Consider the following 15,353-nt stretch of genomic DNA (forward strand, 5'->3'; position numbering starts at 1 on the left):
CCTGTAGGCAGGGAGTTGGGGGAAGCGGTGACCAGATAGTTGGGTTCCTGGGGGTTCCTGAGGCTGTGTAGCCCCCCTTTCTCTAGGTAACTATATCTTTCTTCCTGGTCACCCCAGAGTGGCGGGGGTGGGGGCAGGTTCTAGGGAGAGCCTGCTTCCACCCAGGGGAAGAGTGGAAAATTTCCCCGGGAGTGGGTGGCCCGCGCGGGGGGGGGGGGAGACGCGGGGGGGGGACATCCATCCTGCCCTTGAACGACACGATCTGGTCCCAGCCTCAGGCAGCGGCTCCCTCCCGCCAGCCAGAATGCCTCCTGTCCCCAGTCTGGGCCTCCCTGGCCGCCTGGGCCCAAGGTGACCGCCTTTCCACCGCAACCGCTACGCTGCGCCCCGGGCGCGCCGAGTCGGTCTCTCCCTCCTCCCTCAGTCTGGGAGCGCGCTGGGCCGCGGACACCTCGCGGACTTTTCCGGCAGGGCAGGGGAGGGGAGGGGAGGGGAGGGGAGGGGGGGAGAGGCGGCTGCCGGGCTAGGCGGGGCGGCGGCGCGCTCCTGGGAACCCAGCGCCGGGCGCGAGAAGGCGGCTCCCGGCGCCCCCTCGGGCCGGAGCCGAGGCCGCAAGGGCGGGGGCTGCAGGGAAGGCCCAGAGGCCCCGGCGTCGCGCCCGCTGGCTCACACCCGCGGGGGGGGGGGCTGGCCAGGTCCCGAAAAGATGGCTTCGGGGGACACCCCCACAAGAGGGCCAGTGGGTCAGAGCCCAGTCCGGCGCGCGCCTGGGGCTGTCTCGCGCGCAATGCCAGGGACAGGGGTCCGAAAAGGTGCCGAGGTGCGCTCAGTGGGAAGACACTGCAGCCGGAGTGGCCCGGCAGGTAGCGGGCCGGGTCTGGGGAAGCCCTCTTCCAAGAAGTCCCAGTTTGCGACTGACCCGCGCGCACCCGCCGACGAAATTCGGTGCCCGGCCGCGACGCCCCGTCCGGAGGGCGGGGGCGGGGCCGGGGCGGGGCCGGAGTCCTCGGCAGGTGCCGGGGCGGGGCCTGGCCCTGCCCGCGGGGCCGTTCTTGAGGCCAGAGGCGGGTCAGAGAGAAGCGGCCGGTGCGGGCAACGCCTAGGAACCCACAGGCCGCGACTGCAGCCACAGGTGCCGCACGGGGCACCGTGTCCTAGCTCTGGCCATCAGAGCCCTGGCGGAGGGGGAACTGAGGCTTCCGAGCTGCTCCCAACCCTGGACGTAGAGGCCCCCGGGCCAGAGAGCGGAGCCCTGGGGTCGCCTGAAGCTCGGGGCCACGAGCCCCCTGGGCCAGGCAGCGAAGCCCTGGAGCCTGCTGTACAGCGGGACGCCGAAGTGTCCGGGCCGAGCCGCGAGGTCCCCGTGCCCGCCGCAGAGCAGGGCGTCGAGACCCCGGAGCAAGAGGGCGAAGTCCCCAAGCCGTCAGGCGAGCAGGACGCCGGGCGCGCCGGGCCGTCCACAGCTGCGGGCCTAGTGAGCCTCGAGCCAGGCAGCGACGACCCTGGGCCGTCCGAAGCGCGAAGTGCGGGGGTCCAGGGGCCGTGTCCCCCTCCGGGCCCTGAGACCTCCTCCTCTGGCGGGCCAAGCCCGTTCCAGCCGCCTCCGGAGGAGCTGCCCATGGAGACTCCCATCGAGCGCGAAATCCGCCGCAGCTGCGAACGCGAAGAGAGCCTGCGCCGGAGCCGGGGCCTGAGCCCGGGCCGAGCGAGCCGCGAACTCGTGGAGCTGCGCGTGCGGCCGGTGCTGAGCCTGCCGGGCCCTGGCCCCGCGCCCACGCGCGCCTCGGAGCGCGCGCGGGCGGGCGCGCAGATGCTGCGAGACATCGAGCGGGAGGCCCACCGGCAGGCGGCGCTGGCGCGCCCCGCGGCCCCGCCACCGCGCGCCGGGTCGCCGCGGCAGCCGCTGGCCGAGCTCAAGCGCTTCTTCGAGGCCGCCGCGGGGAGCTGCTCCCCGGCGGCGGCGGAGGGCGGCGGGGGCCCGCCGCGGCTGCTGGAGCCCGGGGGCCCGCCGCGCTCGGCGGCGCAGGCCCGGTGCCCGGTGCTGGCCCGCGCCCCGCCGTGCGCGGCTCCGTCGCTGCTGGAGCAGGAGGTGCACGAGGCGCGCGAGCGCGAGCGGGAGCTGCAGCGGCAGCGGCGCAGCGTCTACGGGACCGCCGAGTTCCAGGAGCCTGCGCCGAGCCTCGCCGGTAAGCCCGGGGACCCCGGTGTGCTGGCCGCCCCACTGGCTGCCCAACGCCGGGGGCCCCTTCTCTGGATTCTCGGGGTCTCTCCTTGCAGGCTCCCAGACTCCTGGGACCCCCTTCTCCACGTCCCGTCCTCTGCCCACCCCTTCTGGGCTGCCCAGCCCCCGGGCTCCACTTCCCACCCGGAGCGGCGGACTCCCAGCCCCACACCCTCCAGGTTGGGGGGGCGGATTCCAGATGTCTTCCTCTTTCCCTGGAATTCCGGGTTCCAGGGAACCCTGACTGGGTTCTGGCACTACTGGATCGTCCCTCTGAATTTTCCGGCTCCTGCCTCTCCATTCTGGGTTCACCTCCCTCCTCCTTCGGGTTCCTGGGCTCCCCGGAGCTGGATGGGGGCCTCGATGGGGACGAGAAGGGTGAACGCCTGTGTGTTAAAGGGGCGCGGTCGGCCTCCCTCATCCCGGCTGCCTCCAGCTGGCAAGAGGAGGGGCACCCCCGGCTGAGCGCTCCTTCCCCCCACAGCGAGCAGGGGCGACGGGAAGTTGGCGGTGATCTGGCCCCCCCGCAGAAAGGCCTCGGAGAACGGGCTGGAGCAGGTGGGCGCCCCCTTCCCCGTCACCCAGAGCGCTTGCCGCTCCCGTCCTCCCTGCGGCGCCAGGACGCCGCGTGCGGAAAGATGTAGCCCTGCGCCCCTTGGAGCGCCCCTCTGGCCAGAGCTCGAAGTGTGGGGCGCAGCCCGGGGGTGCAGAGGATGCGGTCGTCCTGGGGCCCCAACCGCCCCACCCTGCACCCGGGTGCGGGGCGCGGGTCTCTGAGGCCGGCCTTCCTTCTGGCCCTCTCTCCCCAGGAAGCGCGCAAACCTTGAGGGTGGAGCAGGGTGGGACCTGTGGCCGGAAGTACCAGACCCGTCGAGGGGCCGGGAGGCGGGTACCCCGCGGTGCCCCCCTGCAGCAGGTCTGGATGCGGGTCAGCTCCCGGCGCTGGGGAAGATGAGATCGACCAGCCCAACCTTGATCTTGACTTTATGAAACTGACCAGCCCTCTCCATACAACCGCTTCGTCCGCCTTGGGAAACTGACCACCACGCACAGCTCGGCCGGCGAGACCGCCCAGCCCGGCTCCTGCCAACTGCGAGCTGAGCCGCCCTCCCTCCCTGGGCTGTTAGAGGGTCTCAGCCGCCCCCTCCCCCAATAAAGCCACTTCTTTCAGGGCAGTGGAGGCTGTTTTCTTCTGGGTCCTCCTGGTCTGGGGTGGGGCGGGAAGGCGGAGGGCGGAGGGCGGAGGGCGGCCTGAGAAAACCGCAAGAGGCGCCGGCCGGAATGCGGAATGCGGGAATGTGCCCTTATCGCCCGGTTCCCGGGCTGCCCGCCTCCCCCGGCCAGCCCTGGCCTGGCCCGGGTCCGACTGCCCCCTGGCGGCACGGGCGCAAACGCGACGCTCCGACAGGACGCACGCCCTCCCTCTCCAAGTTTCTTTGTCAATATTTATTTGCGCCAATGGGGAGCCCCGCGCCGGGCGCTGGCTAGACACAGGTGATAAGAGGCTGTTCTACCCTGGAGACGTATGCAATAGCTATTAAAAAAAAAAGAAAAGAAACAGGAATAAAAGGGCATACGTGGTGAGGGTACAAGCTACTCCTCCACATCAGCAGTTTCTGACCATGGTCCTTGACATCACAGTTCCTCGCAAGGGAGGAGTGGAGGGAGGGAGGGAAGTGTCACGAGTTTCTGTTTTCCAAAAGCAACTGGACACCCAGCCTTTAAAAGAGAAATCTTTGCTTCTTAGACTATTAAATAATATATATACACAAAATAAAAATCTGAACTTTGCACGATTGGAACTATTTGGAAAAAACTTTTTTTTTTTTTTTGAGACAGAGTCTCACTTTGTTGCCTAGGCTAGAGTGAGTGCCGTGGCGTCAGCCTCGCTCACAGCAACCTCAGACTCCTGGGCTCAAGCGATCCTTCTGTCTCAGCCTCCCAAGTAGCTGGGACTACAGGCATGCGCCACCATGCCCGGCTAATTTTTTCTATATATATTAGTTGGCCAATTAGTTTCTTTCTATTTATAGTAGAGACGGGGTCTCGCTCTTGCTCAGGCTGGTTTTGAACTCCCGACCTCGAGCAATCCGCCCGCCTCGGCCTCCCAGAGAGCTAGGATTACAGGCGTGAGCCACCGCGCCCGGCCTTGGAAAAAACTTTTAAAATCATGAGGGAGGGAGGGAGAGTGGCAAGCATCACCTGCTTACAACAGAACCTGTGGCTGTCCATTTGCAAGCCCTGGTTAATTTCTCTTCCCTGGATGAGGGTTGGAGAGGGTGGGTGAACGCCCCAAGTTGTCTGTAAAACTGTATCTGTGCAGTTAAAATTCTGGGGCTAGAGTTTAACAGCTTCTTAGAAGTGCACTGAGACCAGAAAAGGTGAGGCCCAGGAACTTTTTGGAATTGCTGTTTGGACTCCTCGGTCTGTCCAACTCTGTCCCCTGCATAGGGACAGCAAATGAAGTACACATGAGAAGAAAGGCTCATACAGCCAAGAGCAGCTCAGTCCAAGAAGGGCCCAACTCCTGACCCTATTGTCCCTACACTGACCGCGTGCTTGACCTTGATTCTGGGAGATCCCGAGAGAAAGGCAGGAGAGAGCCAGGGGTTCTCTAACTTTCCCGCATATTAAACTTAACTGAGGCCCCCTGTGGCGAGCAAATCAGAATGTTGTGTGGGGGTGCTTGACATCCGTATTTTTATTTTAAAGCTCCTCCCAGCTTATTCCAATGTGCAGCCAAGTTTGAGAACCATGATGCAGATGTAGACCAGAAGTTCTCAAAGTGTGGTGCCTGGGCCAGCAGTAGCAGCCATACTCGGGGACTTGTTAGAAATGCAAGGACCTGAGTCTCGGCCCAGTCCTAATGATGGACCTCTCCGCGTGATTCTGGTATGTGCTAAAGTGTGAGAAGCACGGGTGTAGACAGCTGCTGAGCAACAGGACCCAGGAAATCAAGCTTGTTTCCTTCCTCTTCCAGTATTGCACTGCCACTACCCACCGGAAACGTTTAGGGCACGCAGACTGTGGCTTTCATTTGAAGAAGACAATATAAAGCTGCTTGTGGCTAGTCTGAATTAAGATGCACTTGTAAGCCCGAAATACCAGCTTTCAAAGACTTAGCACAAAAAAAAAAAAAAAAAAAGGAAAATATCTCATCACTAATTTTTGCATGGATTTTATGTTGAAATAACATTTTGGGTATATTGGATTAAATAAAAAAATATCACTAAAGTGAACCTGACCTCGTCTATTTTTTATGCCGTTACTAAGAAGTTTGAAATTACGCATGTGACTTGCGTTTGTGGCTCGCTCTCTATTTCTACTGGATCGAGCTACGAGTCTCAACAGCCACAGGCAGACTCACAGGGGCTACACCTCAACTCGGTATCAGGGAATCAGAATTTCCTTGAACTCATTCAGACCACGACCAGAGACTAAAATAAATAAGTAAGTAAATCCTTGCAGTCAGAAATTGTCCCAGAAGCCCGCACGAAGGGCAAGGGTTTTGGGGGGGCGGGGTCCACTCTTTGACTCGCTTCGCCTCTTAGGCCCGTTTTTGGCCGCTTGTAAACTGAGGCTTGCGATGACACCACGTGCCAGGGACAATGAGGCGCGCGCCGTGCTCGAGAGCGTTAGGGGGGAGGGGGGCCAAAAGGCGTCCCTTGGTTTAAAAGGGGATAACGCGCCGCTGAGCGACCCCCGGGTCAGGAAGGACGCCCTTCCTCCGGCAAGGGGCCAGCTGAGGTCAGAAGGACCTGCCCTGGGGTTCGAGCCCCGCCACTCGCTCGCGGGAGCTTTAAACAGGTGCGTCCGCCTCCCTCATCCTGGGTCTCCTCTCTCCCGCCCTGGGGTGAAGAGAGGCTCAGGGACCCCCAAGCTGGGGCCCCTTACGACTCTCCCACACACGGCTCGCGCCCGGGATACCCGCAGAAGAAGGACGGCGACACGCCCGGATCTAAAGTCCCAAAAGCTGGAAGAGGGTAAAAAAAAAAATAAGTCTGACTCGGCCCTTCGGAAACCGATCGCGACCGCTTTCCTGGGGCACGTCGGGTAATGTAGTCTTTTACGTTGGGCGGAAAAAAACACAAACAACTTCCGGGTCAAAACGGGAGTGGGCGTGGCCCCAAGTCTTTTCCTCCAGTGGGTGTTGAGAACTTTCCTGCTACCCGAAACTTGCGGTCTTCTGGCTTGCTGACCCGCGCCGCTACTTCCCTTTCTGCTTCATGCGCGCGCCTGCGCACGCGCCGCGCTCTCGCCCGCCGGTAGGCAAGACGACGGGCCCGCTTCCGATGCCTACATTCCCCAGAAGGCCACGCGGGTGGGCGGGGCGCGGCGCGGCGCGGCGCTCGGAGCGGACGCGGAGCCTGTGACCTCTTTCTTTTATTGAACACAGAAGTGGCGCGTCCGAGGCGTGGGCTCCGCGGCCCGGCGGGGCTCGGCGCGGCCCGGGCCTATCGGGAGGCGAGGCCGGGCTCCGCTGGAGAGCGGGCGAGCCCCTCCGGCCGGCCGGCCGCCTCTCGCGGAGTTCGAGACCGGCAGGCTCCGGCGCCCGCCCGCCCGCCCGCACGGGGTCAGGACCCCGGCGCCGCCCACGCGGCGGGCCCCGCTGCGCTCGGGGGCCGCGCCGGGCCCGCCTGGCCCGTGAGGATCTGCACCAGCAGGTCGGTGGCCAGCGTGTGCGACGGCTCCTCGAAGCCGATGGTCAGCAGCTGCTGGTAGTCCCCAGGTGGCTGCGGGCACAAAATCCTGGGGGGCCCGGGGGGACAGCCGGGCCCGGGCCTGAGTGCCCCCTGCCCCCCGGAGCCCCTCCCCGGGGCCGAGAAGCCGCGGCTGAAAGAGGCTTCTGTTTCAGCTGGGGGCAAACCCGGGAGGGAAGTTGTCTCCTTGTGGACGAGAAACTGAGAGTGTAACTGAGTGACTGTCTCCCAGCTGTCCCGATCACACTGCTCGCTGTGTGTCCTCGGGCAGGGAGCTCAACCTCTCTGGGCACCTGTTTTCTTTCTTTGTAAAATGGGGCCACTAGTACAGACCCCACTGGGTTGTCGCTAGCGTCTGCATAGAGCGCTTTTCATTTTATAGCACAATAAAACACGCTGTGGTTACCAAGGGCAGCATCCAGTTGGGGGAGAAAGATGGTCTTTGGTGGGGTTCCGCCCCTCCCTCCAGAGCCCGCCTGGCCATGGCCCTGGTTCCTACCAGGAGTAAATGTCGTCCTCAGCCGGTCCTAGGGGCACCCATCGGCCAATGGACCACAGCTTCTGGATCTGGGGGCACGAATTGGCCGGACTCTTGCCTGTGTCTTCCCAGGTGTCTCGGTAGCACAGGAAATAGCTGGGACGGGAGGAAGCAACCATGAAAACTTTTTTTTTGTTTGTTTGTTTTTTTGTTTTGTTTTGTTTTGTTTTTTTTAAGAACATGTTCTGTAATAAACCATGAAAACTGATCAGCCTCATAGCTGCTTCTGTTGAGGGCTTTGATTTTGAAGGGGGGAGCGGGTAGAAACTCATCACAAGTTGTTCTGAAATTCTCAGGAATGTGACTCAATAAATACCAAGGCCTTTTCTCCCCGCCCGCCAGCCTCCTTTTAAGATAAGGGCTTTTATTTTGATGGGAGGGTGAGTTTAAATAAAGAAAAAAGGGTAGAGGCGGCCTTTCAAAGGTCTTTAGTTTTCTGGTTTGCTTTTCATGTTGCTGGTAGTCCAGAGACCCATGTTAGCATTCCTCATCTCAGAGAAGGGAGGACTTTTATTTTGGTAAGGGGACTTACTAGTCCACATGGGAATCTTGCCCCCTGCCACCGGGCTCTGGCATGGTCTCCAGGCTCCAGCGCATCTTCTTGTAGAGGTACCTGGGGAAGCGGCTGGCAGTGTAGGCAGCCGGGGCACAGTATCTGAAGATGGACACCTCGTGGGAAGGGCTGATGGAGAACCTCCCGCAGAAGAAGCAGGAGATGCTGGCAGGGTGGGAGAGCGGGGGGTGAGGCCGGGCCCCAGACTATGTCACACTCTCCCCCGCGCCCCAAATCCGTCTCCTACCCTTTACCTCAGAGGGTCCGTGTCCTCCAGGCTCACGAAGCCGAAGGACGCATACATGAGGACCAGCTGTTCCAGGCGCAGGGTCAGCTGCTGGGAGATCTCCAACAGCTGCGGGGAGAGGAGGTGTAACGAGATCAGCTGGCCTGCGGGGAACACCCCCCCCCCTCCCTCCCTCCTGTCCCCCAGGCCTGGAGCTGTGGGCAGGAAGGGGCGTGGGGTCCAGGAAACCTGCTTGGAAGCACACACAGACCCCCTTCCGGATCAGCTCCTGCAGGGCTCCGTAGATGGGGGGCATGCTCCTCGCGGCTGCCTCCAGGTACAGGAAGTAGGGCTCGCACATCTGCAGGAAGGTCGGCATGGCCTTTGCCAGCTGTTCCTTCTGTACGCTGTCCCTGCTGAAGGGAGAAGGGGGCCTTTGCCTGGGGTCCCTCCCCCTCTTACCAGTTGCTCCCATTCTGCTCACCCTCCACCCGCATCCCTGGCCTGGACAGACCCACCCCCGTGCAAAATCTCCTAGTCCCAGGCCTTTCCCCTGAACGTGGTTCGAGCCCACCTACATCTGAACCATTTGGAACACTTGTGAAAAGGCTGACACCTGAGGCCCAGGACTCACTACAGACTCAAAACTTTCTGGGCAGGGTGAAGGCCAGAAATCCAGGGTGGAAACAGCCCCCCAGGGGTTTCCAATGGACACGGACACCTGACAATCACACCTCCTTCCTCCCCCGGTGTGGGGATCACATTATCCTTTGGGGGTCTCAAATTGGCAGTCTGTGGGCCAAACCTGCCTCAGGTGAGTTTTGTTTAGCGAGGCTCAGGGTTCAAGATCTAAACCAACGTTTAAAAACTGGGAGAGAAAGTCCTAGAGACTTAGCAAGCCCTCCAGGCCCACAGGGGGTCTCGGGATGGTAACACCCCCGGTTCCACAGGGTTCTCACCACCCTCTGAAATTGGATCCCTAATCGGCTAGCTTCATCTGCTGTCTCCCTCTGGCTCCTAATGCTTTAAGTTTGCAACCACGGTGTGTGTCACCTAACCTGTCACCCTCTCCTCTGAGTCTCCTTGCCCATAGGGACCTAAGAGCCCGCCCCTCGTCAGTCACCTGTAGAGCAGGTAGCTCTGGAAGTCCTCTGCCTTCTTGAGCAGGTAGCGGAGCTGTTCGGTGATGGGGCTGAACATGGTGTCCAGGGCGAGGCGGGGAGCGGCTGGCCCGGGCCCGGGGCCCAGCGGCTCGGGGGAGGGCGTGGAGGCGGCTGGGGCCTCCTGCAGCTGCTCCTGGACGTCCTCAGGCTCGGGCTCCGGCGGGTCCCCCGGAATGGCAGGGGGCGTCGACCACGAGGGCTTTCCGCAGGCCTGCGCCCCGGGTTCCAAGTCGTCGGGGGGCGGCGTTTCTCCGGGGCCCAGAGGGAGCGGCCCCACGAACCACTGCTCCGAAGCCATGGCCGGCCCGGGGGCGGAGACCCGAGCTGTCTGAGCGAGTGCGGGTGCCCAGGTTGGCCTCGGGTTCCAGCCCGGCCCGCCGCGGGGGCCTGGGACTCGCCTGGGCTGGGAGCGCTCGGCCCTGCCTCGACCTCTCCAGCCGCAGCCGGCGCCGCGCGCGCCGGGGGTCCGCCTCTTTTGAATCCCGACACGCGGGAGGGGCGCGCCGCTCCGATCCGCGCTGCGCAACCGCTGCGCCCCGTCGCGGCCCGCGCACACGCGCGCCCGCAGCCCGGCGCCCGAGGGGCGAGCCCGGCCACCACCCCGCCGGCGCGGGGACGTCACGTCGCGGGGGCGGCCCGGGGCCCGCACCTCTCTCTCTCTCCAAGGCGACCCCCTAGGGAAGAGGGGTCTCTAACGTGCGTGCAAACCTCAGGGCGCAGGTGTACGCAGCCGGGTCCGCCTCCGACCCCGGGGAACCTGTTTCTTTGTTGTTTTAACTCTGATGGACTTGAGAGACCGCCTTAGAACTTAGCAGGGATTCCGTGATGTAGCAGCGATTCCTACTTCTCAGTCTTCGCTTGGACACTGTTTCCTATCCCGGGACTTTAGCTGATGGCCCGGCCCTTTCTGTCACTTTCATGGGCAGGAGCAGGAACCCCTCCCTGGAAACCCTACACGGTCCCAGGACACACCCCGCCCCCAACAGGCTGACAAGTTACCTGGCTAGGAAGCCAAAGACATGAATTATATTTAAAGACTCTGAGGAAAGAACTCAGGATGGGTGGGCCTGAGCTAGCTACCTTCCCTCCCTCATCTGTAAAGTGGGTTTTTACGAGTTCTTTGCTTCGTAGACCTACAGGGAGGACGACTGAGGAAAAATGCTCTGAAAGCATGGAATTGTTCGAGGGGCTAAGGAGGGAGTTGAGGCCAGGAGTTTGAGACCAGCCTGGGCGACATAGCCAGATCCTGTCTCTAAAAAAAAAAAAACAACTTGGCGCTGGGCTGCAGTCCCAGCCACTCAGGAAGCGGAGGAGGGAGCCCAGCAGTTTGAGACTGCAGTAAGCTCTGACCATCCAGCCTAGGTGACAGAGTGAGACTCTGTCTCTTTAAAAAAAAAAAAAAAAAAAAATGGAGTTAACTGCTAGTCACTCAACAAACATTTGAGCACCTACTGTGTGTGCCTGACTCTGTTCTGTCCACACCCCCCTGGAGACCTTACTGTCACAGCAGGCTGAGGCAGCCCCTTTCAGCCGGCCCAGACAATTTTGTTCTAACCTTAGGGTCTCCCAGGAGGCTCTTCAACACCTTTCCCCACCCCATTCATAAAAAAATGGACTCCGTGGCATTTTTTTTTTTTCGCTTTTCCTTTTTTTAAAATTTTATTTAAAAAACTTTCGGTGCAATATTAAAAAGCAATACAGCCAGCTGGAGCGACAACCAACAGAAAGAAAGAGGGGAGGGCAGGGAGGGCCCAGGGACCCCACCCCAGCCGCCGCCGCCCTGGAGGCCAAGGGCAGACTGGGAAGGGGCGTGGGCGGTGGGGGCAGGCAGGAAAGGCCACCCACCGAAATGAACAGGCAGAAAAACACATTTATATAGGAAACAACTGGCTGGACTGAAGAGTTCTTGGGGAGATGAGAAGTGCCTCCCACTCTTTTTTTTTTTTATTTTCTTTTTCCAAAAATGTCCTGGGCTGGGGGGAGGACTGGCCTCCCGGGGTGAAAGGAACAGGCCGATGCCCCCCCCCAGCCACACTGATGAGCTGGGGGGCAGGTGTGTGTGTGTGAGACACAAAGGAAGGAGATGAGAAAGGGAGGGTGTGTCCCCTCCCTGGAATCTGTTAGGAGGGAGTCCCCATCCAGCTCCTGGACTCTGGGGGGTCTCAGGTGGGAGGGGGGCTGGGATGGGCAGGGGCAAGGCTGGGCGCTCAGCCTAGAAAGCCATCAGGGTCATCGTCCTCAAAGTGGCCTTGCTGAAGCACCTTGATGTGGTGCTCGTAGATTTTGAGGGCGGGGCCGAGGCGGATGGACAGGCCGGTGAGGACGTCTGTGCGCTGCATCAGCAGCAAAGACTTGCCATCGATCTCCTGGGCGGGACGGGACAGAGAGCAGGCTCACAGCCCCCGCGTGCTGGGGCTGTGTGTGCGCGTGCGTGTTGCGTGGTCCCGGGCTGGGAACTCACCTGTTCTTGGAAAGCTGTCGCCTGCTCGGGGAAGCCTGCCTCTGTGAAATACTCCACCACATCCATCACCGTCCACTCCACGGGGTCAGCCGGCTTCTCTTTGCGCCCCGGACTGCAGCAAAACAGAGGGCCACCGGTGAACGCCCAGGTCACACACCGCTGGGCAGCACCCGCACGTCTCAAACACCCCAACTTACGGACAGCCAAAGGGGGTCCCGTCGGCCCCAGGGAGGGCTGGTTTTCCTGGGGGCAAAGGCACCGGGGACGGGGAGTCTGGGCCGGTGGCGACAGAGGCTGGGAAAGAAACAGCAGCTGCCTGTGGCTTTGTCTTAGGGCCCAGTTGGTCCCCACCTGGCACCCCACCCAGAGGGGTCTCCTCACCTGATCCCCCCTCCTTATTCATGGCTGCCATGGAGAACACCTGTCGGGTGCCGCTGCCCGGCGCTGGTCCCCGCCCCTCATCCTGGCCCTGGTGGGGTCCACAGGACGACCACTCCTTGACCCTCTCCTTGGCACTCTGAGGGCCCCGCTCGCCATTGAGTTGATGGTGCTGAGCACCTGCAGGACGGTCACTCTCTGGCACTTCTGAGCTCTCAGACACATCGTCTTCATCATCTTCATCTTCGTCTTCATCATCTTCCTCTTCTTTCTCAAGCACTCGCTCTTCTCCACCCCTCTGCGCCCGGGAGGGAAGCAGGCGAGGTTAGGCAGCTGCTCTGACCCTGGCCCCAGACCCTGGACCCGGGACCGAGCGGTGTGCCCAACGCCACCTTTAGTAACAATGCGGACTAACTTTTCCGCGTCACTCCGTGCCGGGCTCTGTGTGCTCCAAACCCTCAGCAACCAAATCTCACGAAACTCGCACAACAACCCCAAGGGGTCGCTACTGTTACTAAGCCGCGCTTACAGCGGAGGAAACTGAGGCTCGGGGAGATTAAGTCACTTGCCAAGGTCACCACCCGCCGAGCCCGCAGGGAACGCGCGCAAAAGCCCGGCCACCCGCCGCCCGGCTCCTCCCGGGACTCGCGCCCCCGCCGCCAACTTCGCCCGCACCTGCCCACCGCGCGGCGCCCCGGCGCGCTCACCTTGCTCCGAGACGGGCGGGCGCTGGCGGCCGGCGGCGCCCGTCCGGGCCTGTCCCCGCGGGGCAGCGCAAGCGCTCCGAGGCGGGTGCGCTCCAGGCGGCCCCGCGCCGCCGCCTCCTCCTCCAGCAGCCCCTGCACGCGGCCGCGGGTCAGGCGGCCTCCGGAGCCGCCGCTGCCCCCGAGGTAGCGCACGACTTCCCGCAGGCTCACGGGCCGCGCCGGGCCGCCGGCCCGCGCCGCGCCCCCCTCCGGCGGCGGCTGTGGCTGCGGCGGCGGCGGCGGCGGCTGCTGCTGCTGTGGCGGCGCCGGCGGCGGTGGCGGCGGCGGCAGCGGCGGCTCCCGGGCGGCGACGGCGGGCGGGGGGGCGCGGCGCGGGCCGGCCGGGGGCGCCGCCGCCGGGGGAGCGGCCGGCGCGGGCGGCGGCGCGGCCAGGGGCGCGGCCCGCTGCGCGCGGGGGCCCGGCTGCGCGGGGCCGGGCGAGGGGGGCGCTGTGGCGGCGGCGGCGGCCGCGCGGGGCGCCCGGGCCGGGGCGGCGGCGGCGACGGGCGCGGGCGGTGGCGGCGGGGCGGGCGTGGGCGGCGGCGCGGCGGCGGCGGCGGGGCCCCCGCGGGGGGCGCGCGGCGGGGCCGGCGGGGTGGCTCCGCGCCGGGGCGGCTGGACGCGCGCCGCGTTGCGGTACGAGATGCTCCCCTTGTAGCTGACCCGGAGCACGGCGCGCTGCTGGATCAGTTTCTCGAGCTCGGCGCGCGTGCGCTCCGGCTCCGGGCCGTGCCGCCGCCGCACCATCCGGCAGATGCGCTCCAGGTCCGGCCGCGCCTTGCGCGAGCGCAGCGAGTCGATCGTGTCCAGGATCCACTCTTGGTAGTGCGGGGAAGCGGCGGACGACGAGGCGGCGGCAGCCGTGGTGGCGGCCGCCGCCGTCTCCGGCGGGGGTAGGGCCGGGGGCCCCGCCATGCCTCCCGCCCGGCCCGGCTGCACCGTGCGCGCTGCCTCCCTCCCAGCGCGGCGCCCCCCTCCCCGGCTCCCCTCCCTCCGCCGCTGCCCGCCTCCTCCGCCTCCCCCCCGGGGGGCGCAGCGCCTCGGCGGAGCGGCGGCGGCGGCGGCGCTGCCGTTTCTTTGCAAAAAAAAAAGAGCGAGAGAGGGAGCGAGAGAGAGAAAAAACAGTGAGAGAGAAAGAAAAGAGAGAAAAAAAATATGCACACACTCACTCACTCGCACGCACGCACACACAGCCCCGCTTCTGCTGGGCGCGCGCGGGGCCGGGGATGCGAGGAGGGAGGAGGGGAGCGCGGCGCGGCCGGCCCCTCCCCGCCGCCGCTGCCGCCGCCGCCGCCGCACGCGCGCCCTGCGCCCGGGACACTCCGGCCCCCCTTCCTTCCCTCCCTCCCTCCCTCCTCCCCGCCGCCCGCCTTCCTCCCTCCCACCCCCACGCGCCCGCTTTTAAGGTGGAGCCCGGGCCCCCCGTCCGCCCCCTTTACCCTGCGCTCTCGCTCACTCCGGCTCGCTCCGGCCCCCCCTTACAACTCCCGCGCGCTTTTTAAGGAGGCGCCGCGGAGTTGGCGCCGGGGCGGGGGCGGGGGAAAGCGACGGGCGGGGGAGGGGGAGGGGAGTGCCGGGGGGAGGGGAGAGGGGGCGGGCAGGGCAGGCGGGCGGCGCTCGGCCGCCCTCCAGCCATTGGGCGCGGGACCCAGACGTCCCCGGCGCCCAGCCCCCCTCTCCACGCCTCCCCGGCGCGCTCCGCTCTCGGGACCGCACTTACCGGGAACTCGCCGCCCGCGGGCCGGGGCCGGCGCGCTCGCAGGGCGCTGCGGGGCCCCTCGGGCTGCCGCCGCCCCCTCCGCTCCTCCGGCGCGCCCGGTCCCGCGCTCTGGCTGCGGGGAGGGGGCGCGCACCGTCTCCCCCCGTCCACTCCCCCTGCCTGGGCCGCCCCCGCCGCCGCTCGGCCTCCCGGCGCGCCGGCCCGGCGTCTCCCTCGAGCGCCCTCTCGGCCCGGGGCCGGACGCAGAGAGGTCGCGCTGCAGATTTGGGGACCCCGAATGCGGGGGTCAGAGGGCAGTTTGGCGCCCCCTTCTCCTGCGGGGCGGAAGGAGTGGCGGCTTCCAGCTAAACCCGGTTTCGCTCGGACTCCAGGCCAGGGCCTGAGCAGCCTGGACGCCCGGTCCGAAATTCCCTTTCCAACCCCCTGGGGGTGTGTGGGTGGGTGACCGAAGTCGAGAACACCAGCGACACTTTTTTTTTTAAACAAAACTTTATTGGTAATAGTTTTCAAATATGTTTACAACAGCACACTGTTCAAGAGGAAGTCTCGTCCTTCGCAGCACACAGGTTGAATCGCCCCGTGCCCACCCGGGGCCCCACCCCAGGCCTGAGAGCCCTCCTGGGATGGGGAGAAGTTATGAGAGGGAC

The 15,353-nt window shown here is 64.4% G+C and overlaps 3 protein-coding genes across 3 annotated transcripts; 1 reads left to right on the top strand and 2 right to left on the bottom strand.

Annotated features, from left to right (window-relative positions):
• Positions 1–1,517: 1,517 nt before the first annotated feature.
• On the top strand, positions 1,518–3,396 carry MISP3 (MISP family member 3). The gene is made up of 3 exons (XM_012758422.2): positions 1,518–2,186; positions 2,706–2,779; positions 3,031–3,396. The coding sequence occupies exons 1-3, from the start codon at positions 1,619–1,621 to the stop codon at positions 3,046–3,048; spliced, it is 660 nt and encodes a 219-aa protein (XP_012613876.2). The 5' UTR covers positions 1,518–1,618; the 3' UTR covers positions 3,049–3,396.
• Positions 3,397–6,595: 3,199 nt separating this feature from the next.
• On the bottom strand, positions 6,596–9,879 carry C4H19orf67 (chromosome 4 C19orf67 homolog). Its single transcript, XM_012758419.2, has 6 exons — positions 9,362–9,879; positions 8,510–8,654; positions 8,267–8,367; positions 7,992–8,177; positions 7,421–7,555; positions 6,596–6,970 (listed from the first exon to the last, which is right to left on the bottom strand). The coding sequence occupies exons 1-6, from the start codon at positions 9,697–9,699 to the stop codon at positions 6,796–6,798; spliced, it is 1,080 nt and encodes a 359-aa protein (XP_012613873.2). The 5' UTR covers positions 9,700–9,879; the 3' UTR covers positions 6,596–6,795.
• Positions 9,880–11,073: 1,194 nt separating this feature from the next.
• SAMD1 (sterile alpha motif domain containing 1) lies at positions 11,074–14,308 on the bottom strand. The gene is made up of 5 exons (XM_012758423.3): positions 12,948–14,308; positions 12,244–12,538; positions 12,060–12,156; positions 11,863–11,974; positions 11,074–11,767 (listed from the first exon to the last, which is right to left on the bottom strand). The coding sequence occupies exons 1-5, from the start codon at positions 13,899–13,901 to the stop codon at positions 11,609–11,611; spliced, it is 1,617 nt and encodes a 538-aa protein (XP_012613877.3). The 5' UTR covers positions 13,902–14,308; the 3' UTR covers positions 11,074–11,608.
• Positions 14,309–15,353: the final 1,045 nt, after the last annotated feature.

The sequence above is a fragment of the Microcebus murinus genome, chromosome 4 (assembly GCF_040939455.1).
Source record: "Microcebus murinus isolate Inina chromosome 4, M.murinus_Inina_mat1.0, whole genome shotgun sequence".
NCBI classification, from domain to species: Eukaryota; Metazoa; Chordata; class Mammalia; order Primates; family Cheirogaleidae; genus Microcebus; species Microcebus murinus.

Coding starts and splice junctions, on each gene's coding strand:
- MISP3 (XM_012758422.2), top strand. CDS start 1,619: ATGGAGACTCCCATCGAGCGCGAAATCCGCCGCAGCTGCGAACGCGAA. Junction 2,187..2,705: donor GCCTGCGCCGAGCCTCGCCG/GTAAGCCCGGGG, acceptor TTCCCCCCACAG/CGAGCAGGGGCGACGGGAAG.
- C4H19orf67 (XM_012758419.2), bottom strand. CDS start 9,699: ATGGCTTCGGAGCAGTGGTTCGTGGGGCCGCTCCCTCTGGGCCCCGGA. Junction 8,178..8,266: donor GAGGACACGGACCCTCTGAG/GTAAAGGGTAGG, acceptor CCACCCTGCCAG/CATCTCCTGCTTCTTCTGCG. Junction 6,971..7,420: donor GAGGACGACATTTACTCCTG/GTAGGAACCAGG, acceptor CGGGCCCCCCAG/GATTTTGTGCCCGCAGCCAC.
- SAMD1 (XM_012758423.3), bottom strand. CDS start 13,901: ATGGCGGGGCCCCCGGCCCTACCCCCGCCGGAGACGGCGGCGGCCGCC. Junction 12,539..12,947: donor CCCGCCCGTCTCGGAGCAAG/GTGAGCGCGCCG, acceptor TCCCGGGCGCAG/AGGGGTGGAGAAGAGCGAGT. Junction 11,975..12,059: donor GGGACCCCCTTTGGCTGTCC/GTAAGTTGGGGT, acceptor GTTTTGCTGCAG/TCCGGGGCGCAAAGAGAAGC.